The sequence below is a fragment of the Haliotis rufescens genome, unplaced genomic scaffold (genome assembly GCF_023055435.1).
Source record: "Haliotis rufescens isolate VD_foot unplaced genomic scaffold, xgHalRufe1.0.p SCAF_61, whole genome shotgun sequence".
Taxonomy (NCBI): domain Eukaryota; kingdom Metazoa; phylum Mollusca; class Gastropoda; order Lepetellida; family Haliotidae; genus Haliotis; species Haliotis rufescens.
The window spans coordinates 2,317,671-2,337,745 of record NW_025964346.1 but is presented as its reverse complement, the minus strand read 5'-3'; the positions used below and the strand labels follow the sequence as shown (position 1 = coordinate 2,337,745).

General features: G+C 41.5%; 3 protein-coding genes across 11 annotated transcripts in view; 1 reads left to right on the top strand and 2 right to left on the bottom strand.

Moving 5' to 3' along the window:
• LOC124118679 (lymphotoxin-alpha-like) overlaps positions 1 to 20,075 on the bottom strand; it is a 155,232-nt gene that overhangs the window by 94,664 nt on the left and 40,493 nt on the right. The window lies entirely within an intron of this gene.
• Positions 631 to 18,713, bottom strand: LOC124118677. The gene is made up of 3 exons (XM_046480885.2): positions 18,609 to 18,713; positions 2,183 to 2,990; positions 631 to 2,040 (listed from the first exon to the last, which is right to left on the bottom strand). The coding sequence occupies exons 1-3, from the start codon at positions 18,630 to 18,632 to the stop codon at positions 1,028 to 1,030; spliced, it is 1,845 nt and encodes a 614-aa protein (XP_046336841.2). The 5' UTR covers positions 18,633 to 18,713; the 3' UTR covers positions 631 to 1,027.
• The window catches only part of LOC124118680 (lymphotoxin-alpha-like), a 40,392-nt gene continuing 34,351 nt past the window's right edge, over positions 14,035 to 20,075 (top strand). The window contains exon 1 of the mRNA XM_046480894.2: positions 14,035 to 14,140. Coding sequence (XP_046336850.2) covers positions 14,050 to 14,140 — 91 coding nt within the window. The 5' untranslated portion in view covers positions 14,035 to 14,049. The remainder of the gene's footprint in view (positions 14,141 to 20,075) is intronic.

Sequence of the window (20,075 nt, the reverse complement as noted above, 5' to 3'; positions counted from 1 at the left end):
CCTTAAGATACTAAATAACAGCAGTCATGTACTTTATTCCATATATCAAGGACCGGAAATCACTCATGCCAGCCAGTATTAGTCTTTTAAATCTTTTAGTCCTTTATCTATTTAATACTTTCTAACAGTTTGCTGTACACAAATCCTATCCTGCCCCATCCCTTTTATTACAGTTTACTCTTGCTGTGATAGGAATATATATATACTTTAAAATACCATTCCTTGTCGTCACTGTCATAGTCTTCAATCTTTCTCGTGTTCAATTTTCAACATGATTTTACAGATGGTTATATTAGTAAGTGACTTGTTTTCTTATGTAATATTTTCATATCATATGTTTTCTTTTTTCATATTCTAGTGCAATTTGAATTTCCCTTGGGATGATAAAGTATTATCTTATCTCTTATAGCTTAAATGGATAGAATTATCATTAAACCGCCCGCGTTATCAGAAATCAGCGGGCCACTGTAACTTGATAATGCCCTCATATTTCTTGACGACGGGCAATTGTCACGCCCGTTGTTAGGTAACGTCATAGGGTAGGGATAGGTGACGTTACCTTCAATAGTGACGTCATCTGGTTTGTTCTATGACGTTTCCATATTTGTAAAAGTGGGTCAGTGACATTTGTGTTGATTGCAGTAAATGTTTCAAAACCGATATTGTTGCTTCTTTTTATTTGATGATAAATTCCATCCATTTTAGCTATAATAACGGTAACGCTATTTTTACAGGGCATCTCCTTCGTCGGGGCAGTTAATTGAAGACCTCGCTCTTCTGCAAAAGATAATGCCCTGAAAAATAGCGTTACCCTTATATTATCAACTTGGGGGGCACGGGTGGCCTAGTTGTCTATGACGACTAGATTGACAGAGTTGCGTCCCTTGGGCACGCCGAAGTGATAAACGTCTGAGACCTGCATCACTTCGGGCTTTCCTCCTATATTCAGCTGACACGCCGAGATGTAACTGGAATAGTGTTAAAAGCGGCGTTAAACCCAACTTACTCACTCACTCTTATCAACTGGCTAACCTAGCCCTAAATATGGAATAATGAATCTTATTAGCTCAGTGTAGGCTTTCCCTGACAGACATTGAATCTGATCAGACAACACGCAGGACCTTTTGTGACTCCAGTGTGTGACTAGTATGTAGAATGTTATTGTTGAAGTAAGCACCAGACACAAAGATCCACCAACAGCCATCTCCATGAAGGATTCCATCACATGCTCAGCATCAGGTTGGTCCACAAGCAAAGCAACAGCAGTGTACATGGGACCTCCCAGACCAAGAGGGGAGCCTGCACCCCTTTCTTCTACAAGATGATGTTGCCCTATTACCTTCCACTCTGTTGTTCCAAGACTTATGGCAGCAATTATATCGATGAGCGTTTTTACCGTGCGAAGTATGGTGATCTTACGTTGGCTGATGTCACCTGAACGCCTTCTCCAGGTTTTTCTCATTCGAACCTTATTGGCATCAATATGTCCACCCTCAGCTACTTCGAGAGATGTTCTTACTGCAAGCACATACTTTTCTACCACTGCCACTGCTTCCTTCCATTTGTTATAATAATATATTTCACTGAACAACTCAGCAACTAAGCCCACCATTCCGACAATGACTATCACGATATGAGACATCTTCTCCATTGCAGCAGAGATGTGACCATGAGCAACAGTTGTTACTATTTTACAGATGATGAATCCCACTGAAAGTAGTTCCAGAAGACAAATCAAGAGCTTGAACAGTGTTGTATGTGCAGTTATCTGCATAGACATGTCAGCCAAATGGGTCAGGTCTTTGGACATCATGTCAAGCGTTTGGAGGAAAACTTCATTTTGGCGACAATTTCTCTCTTTTTCATTGCGTATTTTCTGTTCCTGCTCCTTCTGCACCTGTTGTAGTATCTCGTCAGTAATTTCTAATAGCTCTTCCTGCTCCTTCTTCATCTTCTGCAGTTGTCGTTTTGTCTCTTCAATTGGTGTTAATGATGTACCCTGCACAGCTTCTTGTTGGTTCAACATCATTGAGGCATCATCTGTCAACAGAATTATACTGTGTACGTGTAAATATGTTAAATGTATTTGAATCAAAATGATAGTATCATTCTTACACTCATGACAGAGCTAATCCTGTTTTCATTGCTAAATAAATACTTAAAAGAAAAAAAGCAACATTACCTGAAAATGCAAAAGGGCGTACTTTCAATATATCAGTTGCTAATTTCCTGATCTTTTTTGCAGCAGCCGATTCTTCATTGGCGTGTATGGCCTTGGTGTTCTTATAGATGGTGTATACATCAACAGGTATGGTGATGGCTGCAAGTGCTGCTCCTCCGATGGCCAAACCCATTGTGCCTGTCTTCAGAACACTTGCAACTGTTCTGCTGACACCGGCCACCAATGTTCGTGAAGCTAATGCAACAGAAGTGGAGGCAATTTTGGCACCAGTAGCCCCAACCTCAGACGTAGCTTTCATACTTAGAAGAAATACTTCTAGGGTCTTGCTTGTTTCAGGATCAGAAATATTACGTAATTTATCCTTGAAATCCTGCTCAATTTGTGCATTCCATTCATTTCGTATTTCCTCCATAATTTGTACAATACAGTCCACTATATTTATGTATTGGTCGGCTGCTGCATAGGCTGCTTTGGTCTTCTTGTTGTTCAGAAGCCTGTCTATTATTGTCGTGACCAGTCCCCCCACCCCGCTTGACACTCCCACCGCAGCGCCTGCTATAGTCAGTCCCAGAGAAGCACCAAAAGTGAATGGAGCTGCAATGATGCCACCAATGGCTAACCCAGAACCAAGTATACCAGATGATGCAAACGTGGTTTTGGCAATTCGACCTTTGCGAACCTCTTTGTCAACTTCATTTGCAAGATCATTCAGTGTTTCCACAACTTCCATCCTCCCTTTCCTTTCCTTAGATATCAATCTTTCTACTTCAGAGGCAAAATCTGTATCTTTTTTCTCGTTAGCCCTATTCTGTAAAATACAGACGAGTTATATAAGCGGTGGGTATAGCGAACGTTTACTCTTTCATGTTAATAATATTGCACTTCTCTTGTCACATTATATCCCTTCTCATTCCTAAATGGTATCCAGTTTATGGAAGGCAAGTGTTTGTTCAACCAGCCGCAAATGGTTACCTGCAGAACCTTGAAGACGTGCATGCAGCTTCAGTTGTGCAAGGAAATGTAATATGAGTGCACACTGATTCATTGGCCAGGATGGCTATTTAGTAGCGTCATGAGTACCACTCCCACTGCACGGAAATAGAGACAAGAAGGTTACAACATAAAGATCTGGGTTGAATATATGGGATATTTATTAATGTTGGGCTAGTGTGTTTCAAGACGGAACACTTTTCGCATGTAGAATATCTAAGTTAAATGATTTCTGTACATACACGTGCGAACAGTTGTTCTCAGAACTATTGCAGTTAGTTGAACTAAGCATGATGCTCCCATGCATGTGCCTTACTGTTTGATGTGATGATAATACTTTCAAAGATTATTTAATTCTATCAACAAGTATCATGATTGTGTTAATCCGGGATAGAAAAGGTCTTCAACAAACCATGCTCACAGTAAAAGGCGACTATGCTTGTCGTAAAAGGCGACTAATGGGATCGGGTGGTCAGGCTCAGGATCGATGCTCATGATATTAATAACTGGATTGTCTGGTCCAGCCTCGATTATTTACGACCGCCATCATATAGCTGGAATATTGCTGAGTGCGGTGTTAAACAACAAACCAACAAACCAATTCAAAGTCACAATGGATCATATTGTAAAACAAGTTTCTGGAAGTCCTCAGAAAACAAATTATTTTCTTGAATCATTAAAATCATTGAAATACTGAGTACTTGAAATACAAGACATATTTACTATCTTGCAGCTACAGCCTTTGGTGTTTATGTGGCAGGATGTATATATTTGGGATTATTTTAAAAGTAGTTTAGTATAAACTTATCCAAAACATAGGTATTTTATTGTATTTATTAAATAAATTAGTTTACTTAGTCCACTAACTCACACCTCAGTAACATAATCTAACATGTGGTGATTGATTCTTTGTGCTAAGGCTACTGCGGTCTCAGCCTAGCTTATTGTTCTCTGCCGGTCAGCTTGGCCTGGCTTTGTATTTCCCGCGTCACATGACCACCTTGGTCATGTACTTCATACCTTTACTATGTGCACCATTTCTAGTCACAACTCTCACTGGGAAAGGACCATTCAGTTTGGGGTGAGTTAAATATATTTATTATCATTGTACTCAGGTTTCTAGTATATATAATGTATTTTAGTACACTCATATTAAGTCATTTATGTTCCATAAGAACAGTATATCATGTATATGTTATAAACATGAATTATCAGTATATTCATGTTAGTGCAATATATATTTAAATATTGTAAGATGTTACCACTGAGGTATATGCATAATGAGTGTACTAGATTTAAGCATGTATTGGTACTATTTTATCATAAAGGTGTAAAATACCAAAACAGTATATTTGTTGATTTTATCATACATATGAAATGCCTAAAAATGTTGATTGTTATACTGCAAGATGATTTTCTCATGCCATGTATACAATGTATGTGATGTTTACCATACCGGTAAGATTCATGTAGTTATATATCATTTATCAGGTCACGTAAGATACTGCATGACCAGTTTTGATGCCATCTGGTGGTTTGGCCTCCGTCCCTTAGACGAGGTGAGGGTTACTTCCCTTAGTTATACGTATATTTATGTCAACACGTCATGGCATAATTGTCTAGACTATTGTAATGTCATATTGCTTTGTAGTGTATTCAGTGATATCATCCTCACTAAGGAGATATCCGCCATAACATGTTTTACCGTACTAAATGTAAAGTAAGCGTTAACATTATATCTTATTGATTGGTATATCAAACACATGTAATAGATATATAATGGCAGTATTCTTTTAATGATCTATTGGTTATGATGTTTGCCTACATTTTGTAAATATTGTGTTTTAGGGTTTCATCTTCTTCATCTTCATCATCATAACCACTGATTGTGGACCATCATTGGAATAAATCCAGTTGTAAAAACAGCATGCTTTTGTGTCTCCATTACCCTGCATAAGCCTCTGCGACAAATGGCATCCCTGGTGGGATTATTCCAGCTGACAAGATGGACACATCAGATAGCCTGACCCCACAGACATAAGAGTTGTGACGTCCTTGAGCCTGCCCACATTCATAATGGCTTCCGTGTATGCTTTATATTTATTTATGTTTTAATTCATAAGTGAAAGTGACACTATTTCTGTGATATAGACGCTGGTGATATACAGAGTACTGTGATATTGACACTCCTGTCATATGAAGACCTATTTTATTCTTCTGTGATATCAAGACTTATATATTGAAGTACCTGTGACTGAATTTGTGATATGTGTTACTGACACATCGTGGCGCCTGGACACAAGAAGAAGATTTACGTGATATCTGACATTTGTGTGAAATAGTTTATTTGTCCAATTACTCTGTGATTATACATTGTTAAACGGTAGCTACCTGTGATAGATAAACATGTAATAATTGTGATTATACATTTACTTGCTGTGATATATACTTTTCTACATTTGTGATATTTAGACTTAGTGTTATATCCTGTGACTGTTGCGCATACTGTGATATCACCATTTGATAATATACTTAGTACGTACATATTTCATTGTGGCCACTTAGCATTTTATATCTTGCGTGTTGTGTTGTGACCGGTCTTAGAAATGTTTACATAGGTATTACATTTTTTTGTACTGGGGTATTACGGTATAAGGTCTTTGCACACCACCCTTGTCTTAACCTATTACTGTCTGCTTTGCTGTCAAACTTTAGTTCTTTGCCTCCAGTCAGTTCAGTTACTAACCATGTGATTATTACTTGTATCACTTGTTGTTGACTGACAATGAAATAACGTTTATACCAACAATATCTAAATAAAAGTTAGATGTATATCATGTCTTAGTACTTTACTTATATCACTAAAACAAACTTAGGCTTATTTATTTAATAAGTTTGCATATACTGGGGAAACTTTAGTTATGTAAGCCCACATTGGTAAGGACGTCCTGCGCGCTGCTACTGCATTGCTATTAACTTTCTTTTTGTTTTGATTGCAGCCATGTAAGTGTGAATCAATTTATTTGCCTTTCATGTTGCATACTGTTTTGAGCGGCCTGCAGTGTTTGTGCTTTGCTTCACCTGCTTAGTACACTGAGTCCTCTTTATTGTTTATACTTTTGTTTTCCCCACTTATTTTCAGGTTAATCACAGCTTACACTCATTTCATTTTGTTTGGTAGTGTGCCCCACTCACCTTTTGAGGGGACACATCATATATTGCTCACTTTGTTATTTCCAGGTTGCAGGTACCTTCTTCATTTCGGTATTCAGTTTATTATCTTGCAGTCTATGTATTATCAGCATGGCTGATCTATCCGAGGAGGAGTTTGAGACAGTCATGGCTTCTCTCCAGAAGCTGGGAGTTGACCCAGATGTAAGATCTGGTGTTGAACTCAAACAGTGGATGGAGAGCCATTCGACTGTCCCAACTCAAGTGAAGACAGAAGAAGTACCATATGCCTCGTTCAGACATAACCCAACAGAACCACTGCAGAGTTTTAAGAGCCTAAGTGTCAGACAGACACCAAGGGTGTCCTCTTTTTCAGGTGATCCTGCAGCCAAGGGGGAAGCTTCTTTTGATATATGGCAGTATGAGGTTGAGCGTTTGTTACAAGATGAAACTCACCCTAGAGAAGATGTCATCCAGGCTATACATCGTTCTCTTCGTGGTAATGCAGCTAGAGTAGTGATGCGACTTGGACCTTCAGCTTCCATTTCCCGAATATTTGAGAAACTTAAGAGTATCTTCAAGCCTAGCGAGGTAGGAGAGACCCTCCTAGCCCAGTTCTACAGTGCAAGACAGGGTCCTTCTGAAGATGTGACTACATGGGGATGTCGACTTGAAGACCTCTTGTATGATGTCAAGAGTCAAGGTTTCTTGAAGGACATGGATGCTAACCAGATGCTCCGTAATGTGTTCTGGATGGGTCTACGTCAAGAACTGAAGGACATTAGCAGCCACAAGTTCGATACCATCGAAGACTTTGACCGTCTCAGGGTAGAGATCCGTCGAATAGAGTATGGACGAGAAGTGAGGATGAAGGAGTTCAAAACTCAACCACAGAAGACCTCGTCAGCAGCTCCAGCTAAGCAAGCCATTGCTACACCTACAGCCGAGAGCTCCGAGATATCAGAGCTGAAGGGGATTCTTTTCAAGCTTTCAGCTAAAATGGATAACTTGGAGCACCGACTTCCTCCAGCACCACCAAGGATATCAGGAGCCATGCAAGGCCTGGACTTTGCACCTCAAGGGGAAGTGGAACACTTACCTCATAGACCACAGCGCAGGGAGGAGCGTTGCTGTTACAACTGTGGACAACCTGGACACCTCCAGATTGGTTGTTTGATCAGGACAGACCACAGACGAGGATATTTAAACCGGAGAGGACCTATGTCAAGGGGCAGACGTTAGGTTCATATAGACAGAGCCCCACTGAAGTTCATCCTCAGCTACCTCCTGGACTCATTGGATCAGCAAGTGAAACATCAGTTACAATCAATGGAATATCATGCAAGGCTCTGCTTGATACTGGATCCACTGTGTCTACTGTTTCTGAGTCATTCCACAAGGAACACCTTTCAGGAACAGAGATCAAGCCCCTGAAGGACTTTATTCATATAGAGTGTGCTGATGGTAAATCCCTTCCGTATAGTGGTTATATTGTTGTAGAAGTAGGTACTTGTGGAATGGAGGCATTGAAGGAACCAAGCATGTGTTTGTGTTTAGTTGTACCTGATAGTGCCTATAATTCTACTGTACCAGTCTTGTTAGGAACAAATTTCCTTTACCCGCTTATGGAAGACTGCAAGACAAGGAGTGGAACCAACTTCCTTCAGACAGCTGAGCTACATACTTCCTGGTATTTAGCTTTTAGGAGTATTTTGCTTCAGGACAAGGCTCTAAAGAAGAACTTTGGGAAGCTAGGTGTTGTGAAGTGTAATGAGCGTACCAAGATCATTGTCCCTCCTAACACTACAACCACCATCCGAGGCTACATTGACAAGGAACTCCCCTATCGAGATACCTGTGTGATGATACAGCAAACAACAAATGCTGCTGTGCCACCAGGATTGGAGATAGCCCCTGCTATTTTCAGATTCAACTACAAAAATAAGTACATCCCGGTCCAGGTATCTAACTTGTCATCTCAAACTGTAGTCATTCCCCCGAGAGCTTTGGTGTGTGAGATTCAACCAGTTCGGATTGAGGAGGTATCAACAATTGACCTTGAGAAGATGGTGAAGGAGGACATGGAACATCCTTTGGACAAGGTGGATATATCTCCAACAATAACTGAAGATCAACAGAAGTTATGTGAGGATCTGTTAAAGAGATACAGCGATGTGTTCTCTACTGGGGATATGGACATTGGTCATTCTACAACTCTACAGCACAGGATCGAGCTAACAGATGAGGTACCATTCAAACAGAGACATAGGAGGATACCACCAGCCATGTTTCCTGAGGTCAAGGACCATCTCAAGCAACTGTTAGCTTGTGGAATTATTCGACGCTCACACAGCCCTTGGGCTTCTAACATCGTGCTTGCTCGCAAAAAAGACAATTCCCTGAGGATGTGCATGGACTTCAGATTTCTTAATAATCGGACCGTTAAAGACAGTTACGCTCTACCCCGGATCGAGGAGATTTTTGATAAGTTAGCAGGGAGCAAATTCTACTCTGTCATGGACATGAAGTCAGGATATCACCAGATTGATGTAGCTGAGGAGCACAAGGCCAGAACAGCTTTCACGGTTGGACCACTTGGGTTCTATGAATATAATAGACTCCCATTTGGACTTGTGAACGCACCTGCTACTTACCAGAGACAAATGGAGGACATGCTTGGAGATCTGCACCTCGAACTTTGTATGATCTACTTAGATGATCTCATCGTCTTCTCCAACACCTTTGAGGACCACCTAGTCAGACTAGAGAAGATCCTACAGAGACTACGGGAGAGTGGAATCAAGCTGAACCCCCAAAAATGTGAATTCTTCAAGGAGAAGGTGAAGTTTGTTGGTCACATTGTTTCAGCTGAGGGGATCCAGACAGATCCTGCTAAAACTGAAAAGATTGTGAACTGGCCTACTCCATGCAACCCTGAAGAAGTTCGCCGGTTTCTTGGCTTTGCTGGCTATTACCGGAAATTTGTGAAGAGCTTTTCCAACATAGCCCGACCACTTAGTGATCTCTTACCTCCAACAGTGAAGAAGAAAGGACCGAAAGGAAAGAAGCCGGAAGCAAGATTACCCTGGCATTGGGGGACTAGTCAGCAAGCTGCATTCCAGAAGCTGAAGGATGCCCTTACATCACCTCCAATCCTTGGGTATCCAGATTATTGCAAGCCCTTTGAGCTACACACTGATGCAAGTTCTTTTGGATTAGGAGCAGTGCTGTACCAGGAGCAAGAAGGAACAAAGCAAGTTATAGCTTATGCCAGCCGAGGAGTCAACAAGGCAGAGAAGAATTATCCAGCGCATAAGTTAGAGTTTCTAGCACTGAAATGGGCAGTAACAGAGAAGTTCTATGACTAACTGTACGGACACAACTTTACTGTCTACACCGACAACAATCCTCTTACTTATGTCCTAACATCTGCAAAGCTGGACGCCACTGGACATCGCTGGTTAGCAGCCCTAGCTTCCTTTGACTTCAACATCAAGTATAAGCCAGGCAAAGGGAACACAGATGCTGATGCCTTATCCAGACTGCCAAAGACTGAAGACAGAGACATTGCAACAGATGAAGTGCAAGCCATTTGTGGAAGTTTGCAACCAAGGAACTACGTGGAGAGTCTCTGTTTCAGTGCAGAAGTTATTGATGAAGATGAAAATGGCAGTGAACTATCAAGTCTATCTACACGAGATTGGCACAAGGCTCAGCGCAGAGATCCTGAACTAGGTCCTATTATTGCAAATCTTCATAACAGGAGGAGACCAGATGTCCCAGTAAATCTTCGCCGGGAGGTAGACCACTTACAACTACACCATGGAGTGCTTTATAGATGTACCAACATCAATGGCAAGGAGAAGAGGCAACTTGTACTACCAGTTGCGTTTAGGAACAAGGCTCTAAGAGGACTACATGATGATGTTGGCCACCTTGGACGGGAACATACCTTATCCCTGTGTAGAGATCGATTTTACTGGCCAGGGATGTCACGTGATGTCGATCTATGGATCAAGAGCTGTGAGAGATGCATCAGGAGAAAGATCCCAACTAATGCAAGAGCTCCACTGCATAACATCAGAACTAGTCAGCCACTGGAGATGGTCTGCATCGACTTCTTGACCTTGGAAATATCAAAAGGTGGATACCAGAACATCTTGGTACTTACGGACCATTTCACTCGTTATGCACAAGCATTCCCTACAAGAAACATGACTGCCCTTACGACCGCAGAAGTCCTTTTTAACAGTTTCTTCGTACACTACGGTTTTCCTCAAAGGATACATTCTGATCAAGGTGCCAACTTTGAGAGTCGACTAGTGAAGGAACTGTGTCAAGTGGCTGGAATTGACAAATCGAGGACAACACCGTATCACCCCCAAGGAAATGGCATGTGCGAGCGATTTAATCGTACTCTGCTTGACATGTTAGGAACATTGGAGCCAACGAAGAAGACAGACTGGAAATCCCATGTAGCAAGCCTTGTCCATGCCTATAACAGCACTCAACATGACTCTACAGGAGAGAGCCCTTTCTTTTTGATGTTTGGTAGACAGCCTAGACTGCCAGTTGATCTTGCCTTTGGGATAGACAGGCCAGAAGAAAGGAAATCTCTCACTGATTATGTGCACTGTCTAAGGAAGAGACTTTCGGACTCCTACCAGACAGCAGCCACAGCAGCAGAGAAGGCAAGACAACAGCAGAAGAAGAACTATGATCTCAAGATCAGGGAGACAGAGTTCTAGTCAAGGTGGTTGCTTTTGATGGTAAGCATAAGATTGCTGACAGATGGGAAGAGGACACTTACATTGTGGAAAGTCAACCGAATCCTGAGATACCCGTCTATGTCGTCCAGAAGGAGAATGGTGATGGGAAGAAGAGGACCTTACACCGGAATCTCTTGTTGCCCATCGGCTCCTTGTTACCATCATCTCAACAACGACCAACACCAGCGCCAAGGAAAAGAAGGCAGGAACAGGAAGGAAATAAGGACCAGACAGTTGTCAGCACAGAAGAGCCAAACTCAACTGATTGCGACAGTGTCGTTGGTGAAGTAGATGTAACTCTACTAGTGACAGAAGTTCCACCTGCTGAGTCAGTCCCGAAGACTTCAGTCATCGCTGTTGAAGGGAACAGTGCTGAGATTGCTGAAGATGAATCCACTGAAACAGTTTTGGATCAGGACCACTCTACAGCGAGTTTACCTGATGCCGCGATTCAGGGGAGGGAGGAGGATGTGACACAGACAGGTGAGACAGAGCCTCAGGTGCAACCTGGGGACGAAGAGGAGACATTACCAAAGGAAGGAAATGTTCCAACAGAGGGAGAAATTCACTCTGAAGAAAGCCTGCCAACCAATGAGGAGACAGCACCTTCTCCTTCGACGCCACCAAGACGATCTGGAAGAGAAAGACGTCAACCAGCTTGGATCACCAGTGGTGAGTATGCTATGGCACAAACAGTGGTACCACCAGCAGATTGGGAGAGAAGAGCCAACTACCTGAGATCGCTAGCAGAAAATGGAACATTGAAGGACCTCCCCGCCGATGCCTACAGAGCCATACTCTCACTGGTCACAAATTCTTAGAATTCTACACCTCTGATTGTGAATTTGTATAAAGCCTGATATCTGTATTTGTGTTTGTTTCAGGAAATGCCGGGACGCCATTTCACAATAGGGGGGAGTATGTGGCAGGATGTATATATTTGGGATTATTTTAAAAGTAGTTTAGTATAAACTTATCCAAAACATAGGTATTTTATTGTATTTATTAAATAAATTAGTTTACTTAGTCCACTAACTCACACCTCAGTAACATAATCTAACATGTGGTGATTGATTCTTTGTGCTAAGGCTACTGCGGTCTCAGCCTAGCTTATTGTTCTCTGCCGGTCAGCTTGGCCTGGCTTTGTATTTCCCGCGTCACATGACCACCTTGGTCATGTACTTCATACCTTTACTATGTGCACCATTTCTAGTCACAACTCTCACTGGGAAAGGACCATTCAGTTTGGGGTGAGTTAAATATATTTATTATCATTGTACTTAGGTTTCTAGTATATATAATGTATTTTAGTACACTCATATTAAGTCATTTATGTTCCATAAGAACAGTATATCATGTATATGTTATAAACATGAATTATCAGTATATTCATGTTAGTGCAATATATATTTAAATATTGTAAGATGTTACCACTGAGGTATATGCATAATGAGTGTACTAGATTTAAGCATGTATTGGTACTATTTTATCATAAAGGTGTAAAATACCAAAACAGTATATTTGTTGATTTTATCATACATATGAAATGCCTAAAAATGTTGATTGTTATACTGCTAGATGATTTTCTCATGCCATGTATGCAATGTATGTGATGTTTACCATACCAGTAAGATTCATGTAGTTATATATCATTTATCAGGTCACGTAAGATACTGCATGACCAGTTTTGATGCCATCTGGTGGTTTGGCCTCCGTCCCTTAGACGAGGTGAGGGTTACTTCCCTTAGTTATACGTATATTTATGTCAACACGTCATGGCATAATTGTCTAGACTATTGTAATGTCATATTGCTTTGTAGTGTATTCAGTGATATCATCCTCACTAAGGAGATATCCGCCATAACATGTTTTACTGTACTAAATGTAAAGTAAGCGTTAACATTATATCTTATTGATTGGTATATCAAACACATGTAATAGATATATAATGGCAGTATTCTTTTAATGATCTATTGGTTATGATGTTTGCCTACATTTTGTAAATATTGTGTTTTAGGGTTTCATCTTCTTCATCTTCATCATCATAACCACTGATTGTGGACCATCATTGGAATAAATCCAGTTGTAAAAACAGCATGCTTTTGTGTCTCCATTACCCTGCATAAGCCTCTGCGACATTTATATTTCACAAATTTAGAGGTGCAGTCGAGCGTGATCTCTACGAAGATTTCAAAGAGAGTCACATGATCGAAAGTTGTTTGATCAAGGTTACAAGATTCTAGGCCTCAATAAAGATTTCAAACGTTTGGAGGACATTTCCAAATTTAATGTCCGATGCAATTCCCTATTCCGAAAAGAACAATATGTTCCCGATTTTGTCAGGTGAACAATTGACTTGCCTTGGCATGTGTTTGTGAGGGGAGCCACTTTTTGATAGTGATTTATAAACAAATCTTATGGTATAGTTGGAGTCAAACGATTGTACCAATTCACCCACACAATGTCACATATAGCAAAACATGAAACATAAAACAGTTTATCCATAAAGTATTTTGAAATGTTAAAGGTACAAAAGGAACCATTGTACTGTACATAATGGAAGTTCTCCTGATGTCCAGAGACTCAATTTAGTTCTGTTTAAAAATATCTTCACGTTATCATTATACTTGGATTCAAATAATTAAAAAGGCTGCAGTGATCAAACAGCTCATTGAGACAAAATACGTGTGTGAAAGATGTGAGCAACGGATATTGTACATTTAGTAAGAATGCATTATACCCACACACCAGAACGAACGTTTGATAGGGTGCGCTAACTGATGCGCAAAACCGCCCCTAGCAACCAGGAATTTTGTTTCAAAATCAATAAAAATCGGTAAGTACTTCCCAACACAAAACAAAGTCATCCAAACTGTCATTTGCTGTGTTTACAGGAGCGACTGTTTGCCGTTTCACAAGGATGTCCCTGTCTGCAAAATGAGGATTATATGCTCGCACGATGAGCGGAACAAAGACAGTAAATTTACTGCCGACATACCCCTCCCCACAGTATATCAACTGATATCATGTAAGTACGGAAGCTCTGGTGCCGCTGTCCATTTCTTATTGTGTGAGTGGCGGGTGCTACCAATAGGACAGGACATGTATACCTTTTCCATGAACGCCTTGTTTCATCACTGTTTATAGTGGTACATTCATATAATTCCCACTGCTATATTTGCCAAATAGCATGCACGCTTCTTGAGCCAGCCTCTGGAAACCTCTGCAGATAGCCACTGCTCCCTTTCAGTAGCCACGAGGACTTTAGTAAAGTTTATCTGCTATCAACATATATCAAGTTATCCTGTATGATTTGTTTACTTATCTTAATTTCATTAAAAAAAGTTAAAAACATGTTTTTTTTATATATAATGCCTACTCTAAACAAGCTCAATGAAATTGTCTTTTGACTTGATTGATAATCCCCCATGGGAGTTTTTCCAGGGTCTGGAACTGGTCAAGCCCCCATTCCCTATACTACTCCAGTCAAAGGAGCATCACACATGTGCTAAAGCCCGGGGCAGGGGAAAGTTACTCCATTCAGCGCACGACCATGACGCTCCTTTAATATTCTATAACTATAACACATGAGTAACACAAAACTGGAAGATGGCTTATGGGGATCAATGAATGGCACAACAATAAGTCATATGTCGTTTGCAAGACATCTTAGTTGGTATATATTGGTAATATAATAATATTGGGTTGGTGTGCTTCAAACTTTTCATACCTTTTCCTTATCTGCCTCGTGGTACTCAAACCCAAAATGTATTGGCACAACACGCTTGAAAGTTATCTAAATCTTCTATGTTTCCACAGCTGCCTATACGTACACAGCTTCCTATCTTTGATATAAAAATCATGCCAATTTTATTGCATGGATCTGAGGTATGGGGTTTCCACCCATCCCCAGATGTTGATACAATTCATGACAGGTTTTGTAAATTAGTATTGGGTCTTAAACGCAAACCCCAAATAAATCTGCGAGAGGGGATGTTGGGAGATTTCTTATGACAGTTTTTTCAATATAAGAGAATTGTCACTTATTGGTATTTTGACAAAGATAATTGTTAAGCATGCGTACCATGCTTGGCTTATGATGTTAAAAACGTGTTAACTGACGTCCAAAAGAAACTTTACCAACTGAAAATATAAATTTCAGACAAAGTATACATTTTTTCTAAAACACATAACCTAAATACAACAAAAGTGTATGCAGAAAATGTAATTCGTCTGTTACATGTTTGCGAGATAACACGCCAAAAGGTAAAAAAACACTAGCACCACGGACAAGTGCAGATGCACGTGCGGGTAAGGGTATAAAACGATTGCAACGGCAAGTCAGACATCCACAGTGATAAAAAACGCAAAAGAAATGCCACGACGAACAGTCGAACAACGTGAACGAGCCTTGGGTATGGTACAGATGGGAGCCACCCACGCCCATATTGCACGAAGCTTCGGTTGCTCCCGTGTTGCCGTTACCAACTTGATGCAACGTTACAGACAGACAGGGCGGACCGCTCACAGGCCAAGAACAGGCAGACAGACCCAGGGTGACCACGCCCCATGATGACCGGTACTTGCGTAGCTTGCACCTCGGAAATCGCTTCCTGACAGTGACGTCATCAGCGACAAATCCTTTAGGTCACAGGGTTAGTCGACAGACAGTGGCCAGGAGACTCAGGACTCATGGAATCTTGGCTTTAAGACCATACAGAGGAAAGCTATTGACGGCGCAACATCGTCGTCTGCGATTGAGTAGCAACGACGTGACTGGCAGAGGGTTGTCTTCACTGACGAAAGTCGATTCTGTATGTTTAGGGCTGATGGTAGACAACGTGTTTACAGCCGAAGGGTTGAACGAACTGCGGCGTGTTGCATGCAGGAGGTCGTACCATATGGTGGAGGGAGTGTCATGGTGTGGGGAGGGATCTAAGCAGGAGAGGACACGGCTGGTCATCGTTGACGGAAACTTGACAGCTCAGCGTTACATGGATAACATTCTTCATCCAGTTGTCCTACAATTTCTCCAACAGTATGACAACGCTAGAGCCCATACAGCCAGATTTGTCACTAACTTCCTCGCAGCCAACAACGTCAACGTCCTGCCGTGGCCTGCACGATCACCCGATATGTCCCTGGGACTTGATGGATGGATGTTCGACAACGACCACACTCTCCAGCCAACTGGCAAGAACTGATCTTGGCCCTCCAAGAAGAATGGCGTCAAATCCCACGTGACCTCATCAGACGACTGGCTTTTTCTGTGCGTCGAAACGTTTTTGCGTGTATTGAGGCATTTGGTGGTCACACACGCTACTAATGACTTGTTATTGAACATGAGCGATTGTTTATGTACTCTGCCTATTGTCAATGATTCTGAAAGCTCGAGTTTTGTACCACACCAAACTTTGGGGGGCTCTGACGTCATTCTCGGTCGCGGTATGATTGTCATTTTCAGTGTTTATTGTGTTTATATATTGATCTTCTCAATACACCTTACTTCATGCATGTGTGTTTTTTTGTGTTTTTAAGCAAGAGTGTTTTCAAACTCTGGTAAAGTTTCTTTTTAAGTCAGTTTATTTGCTATTCTATTTTTTTGCCGTGTTTGTTCATGTGACAAATTGCCTTGCCTTTGCGTGCGTTTGTGACGGGTGCCACGGGTGAGGCAGGATACGCTCACCTTTTGCGAACACCTGGTATTCATAAACATTTGCTCATGATATATACTAGCCACATAAAGAAACTGTGCACGGAGAAAATAGATATAGGGCACACCGTCCATATATGAAATATTGGTTTGAACACAGCAATTATTGGAGACATTCAAACGCTCATGCACGTGCCATGCGATATGACGTCATTGATGGGGGCCTATGGACGTGCAATGTGTTACTGCACGTGCATCCTGTGCAGCTGTACACAGCATGTGCAACTCAAAATTCGCTGTCACTTTGGAAAGCATGATCTGTGGTCATTCAAAAATTCAAAAATTCTCAAGCGCAGACACAAGCATATCACAAGCAAATCATGCCAAGATTGACAGCTGCACAGCGTCATGAAGCCATTGGAATGATCCGAGCGGGAATGAGGCAACATCAGGTGGCAACACATTTCCAATGCCATCGTAACACGATATCGGCATTGGTGAGGCGTTATCAGAACACAAATGACGTTGCCGACCACCCACGTTCAGGACGTCTGCGAGTAACGACGCCAAGACAGGACAGATGGATTCGAGTTACACATCTCCGAAACAGGTTCCAAACGGCAGTAACAACGTCCCAGACAATTCCTGGACGGCGCCGTATCCATCCCAACACTGTCAGGAATCGTTTACGTCAGTACGGGATTCGACCACGACGCCCTGCCATACGTCCCATCCTGACACATCGTCATCGAGTCAACCGTCTAAGATGGTGTCGAAATCATGTTCGCCAACCTCGAATATGGTGGAGAAATGATGTCTTTACAGATGAATCGAGGTTCAACATTTCCCACAGTGACGGGCGCCAACGTGTCTACCGGCGTTTGGGAGAACGTTTTGCACGCAACTGTATTGTGGAGAGGAATCGTTTTGGAGGTGGCTCTGTGATGATTTGGGGTGGGATAACAGCACGGCACCGAACCCGTTTGGTGGTTGTTCAGGGCAATCTCACCGGTGTTGGCTACAGAGATCAGATTCTGAGGCCTGTGGTCATTCCTTTCCTGCAACGTCATGGCCCGGGATTGACATTTCAACAGGACAACGCTCGTCCTCACACGGCTAGGGTCGCAATGGATTTCCTTCACCATAACAATGTCATGTTACTGACATGGCCTGCAATTTCTCCAGATCTCTCCCCAATAGAGCATGTGTGCACATCCTCCAGATAACGTCCGTGACTTGGCACAGGATTTGAGGAGGATATGGCAGGCCATTCCCCAGGCTTTCCATGCCCATTTGGTGGACTCCATGCGTCGCCGATGCACTGCTGTGATTCACGCACAGGGTGTTCATACCCGTTATTGACTTTGTGACTTTGTCGTTTGACCCCCTACTCCATTTTGATCTTCTGACGTCATCGTGACAGATGTTGTTCAGGTCCCGTTGACATTTTCTTATGGTCCGATCAGTCAGCTGCTACAGCGTATGCATCATTTTGTTCTTGCTGTGTTGTATTTCAATCCAGAATATATTTTCTCCGTACACAGTTTCTTTATGTGGCTAGTATAGTTGGGAGTGTAGAAACGACGCAGAGATTTCTATGAATATGGGAGCGGTTTTGTCGCTTTTATTTACTTGCTGTGTCATAAATATACTCATCATTCATATGTTATACCTGGGCGACAAACTTATCACCATCTGCAACAAGTGACCCCAAAATGATTAGATTGCACTAGATAAGGTGCACGTAGCAACATTAGAACGACATTCGTCTTTAAATTTGAAGTTTGAATTTACCTGAACGTCTATTGCTAGTGGGGTGTAATATTTCAAGTCACTCACTTACCTGAATGTCAATCAAGAACGCCATCGCTGAAGCCCAAGAAAACTATGGAGAGTTGGAGCACGTTGGATGTCGGCTGCTGATAACTGTCAGAGTACGTGAACCCACAGATACAGGGTTACAAAGATTGGCAAATCTCCATATGAAGATCCATTATCAATGAGAAAGTCCACCATTTTTTCTCAATGCACTTTAGAATCCCTTTGCTTTCTCTCTTGACAGATTGGCCAGAACCTCTCAAACAGGTATGTGACTATATCTATGGTCACCACGTTTAGGGACGTATGCCCCATGGGTCAAAGAATGAAGTTTCCACATGTTCTGAAAGGACTTTTCTAAGACTGCAAACATGCAAGCAATGTTTTATTCATATTTTAAATCTCTTGAGGCACATAGTCTTTGTAGATCTCTTCCATGTTTTCTGCGCAAAATGTATTGCCACACATCCTTTGAATATTGTAGTAACTGCAACTTTGTTTTTGTAACCTGTGAGTGTACATACAATTATTAAGAATGCCTACCAACAATGACTGTAAACGGAATATTCTATTGAACCCAAACATTACCTAGAAATTACAAGTTTACCTGGAATGTGCGCATGAAATATATTACGTCAGAGGGTAAGTGATGATCGGACAGTGACAGTGCGGATATCGTTTTTCTCCTTTGGCTTTATTCTACTGAGAAACCCATAGATAGACAGATATGGGCTAGCTGTCGATTGTAACTTCCAGATTTATGGAGAGACTATCTTCAACTATGGACACATGTGTAGATCGTATATTGAATGTAGAACTAATATACCCATTGTCAGCTTGGATATTGGACATTGCTATCGGTGCAAGACCTGATCTCAAACTTATTCACTGATAAAATATGAAAATGATGTCACTCGGCAAGACGTCATCACTAGTAGATAGTGATTGATAAACACATACTCGTGATATAGCCGGAATTGTGTAATCGACTGCTCTCAGCAGATATTTCTTTGAAATTGGAAAGACTTTTGTCGTTTTTATTTTAAGTTCACAAATCGATGCAATGTGTGCTTGATCAAAAACTTATTGTCTGATGTTCTCAATAAGTTACGATAGGGCTGTTACAAGGGCTGTTATCTGCCTGTTACAAGGGGAGGTCACCGCACCTGACAACTCTCGACGGTGGTCTCGATGTTTGATAGATCGGACTGTCACTCACTGCTGGTTCATGTCTATAGGTTGCTCAAGTCAGGGTTGCCATGGCAATAATGTGTACTTCACTATCACGCTGGTAAAGTTTGGGAATATGAAACAGGCCTTGGTAAAACTTGGAGTATATAAAATCATACAGATTCCCTGGTAAACCGAACGAAGGTTGACCCAAAATTTTAGACACAATATTTTCATAAAAATTTCTTACTTAAAGACCATCTGTTGTATACAACACTAAACTTCATTGTAGATCTGACTTACTAATTCTGTACGTTTTATT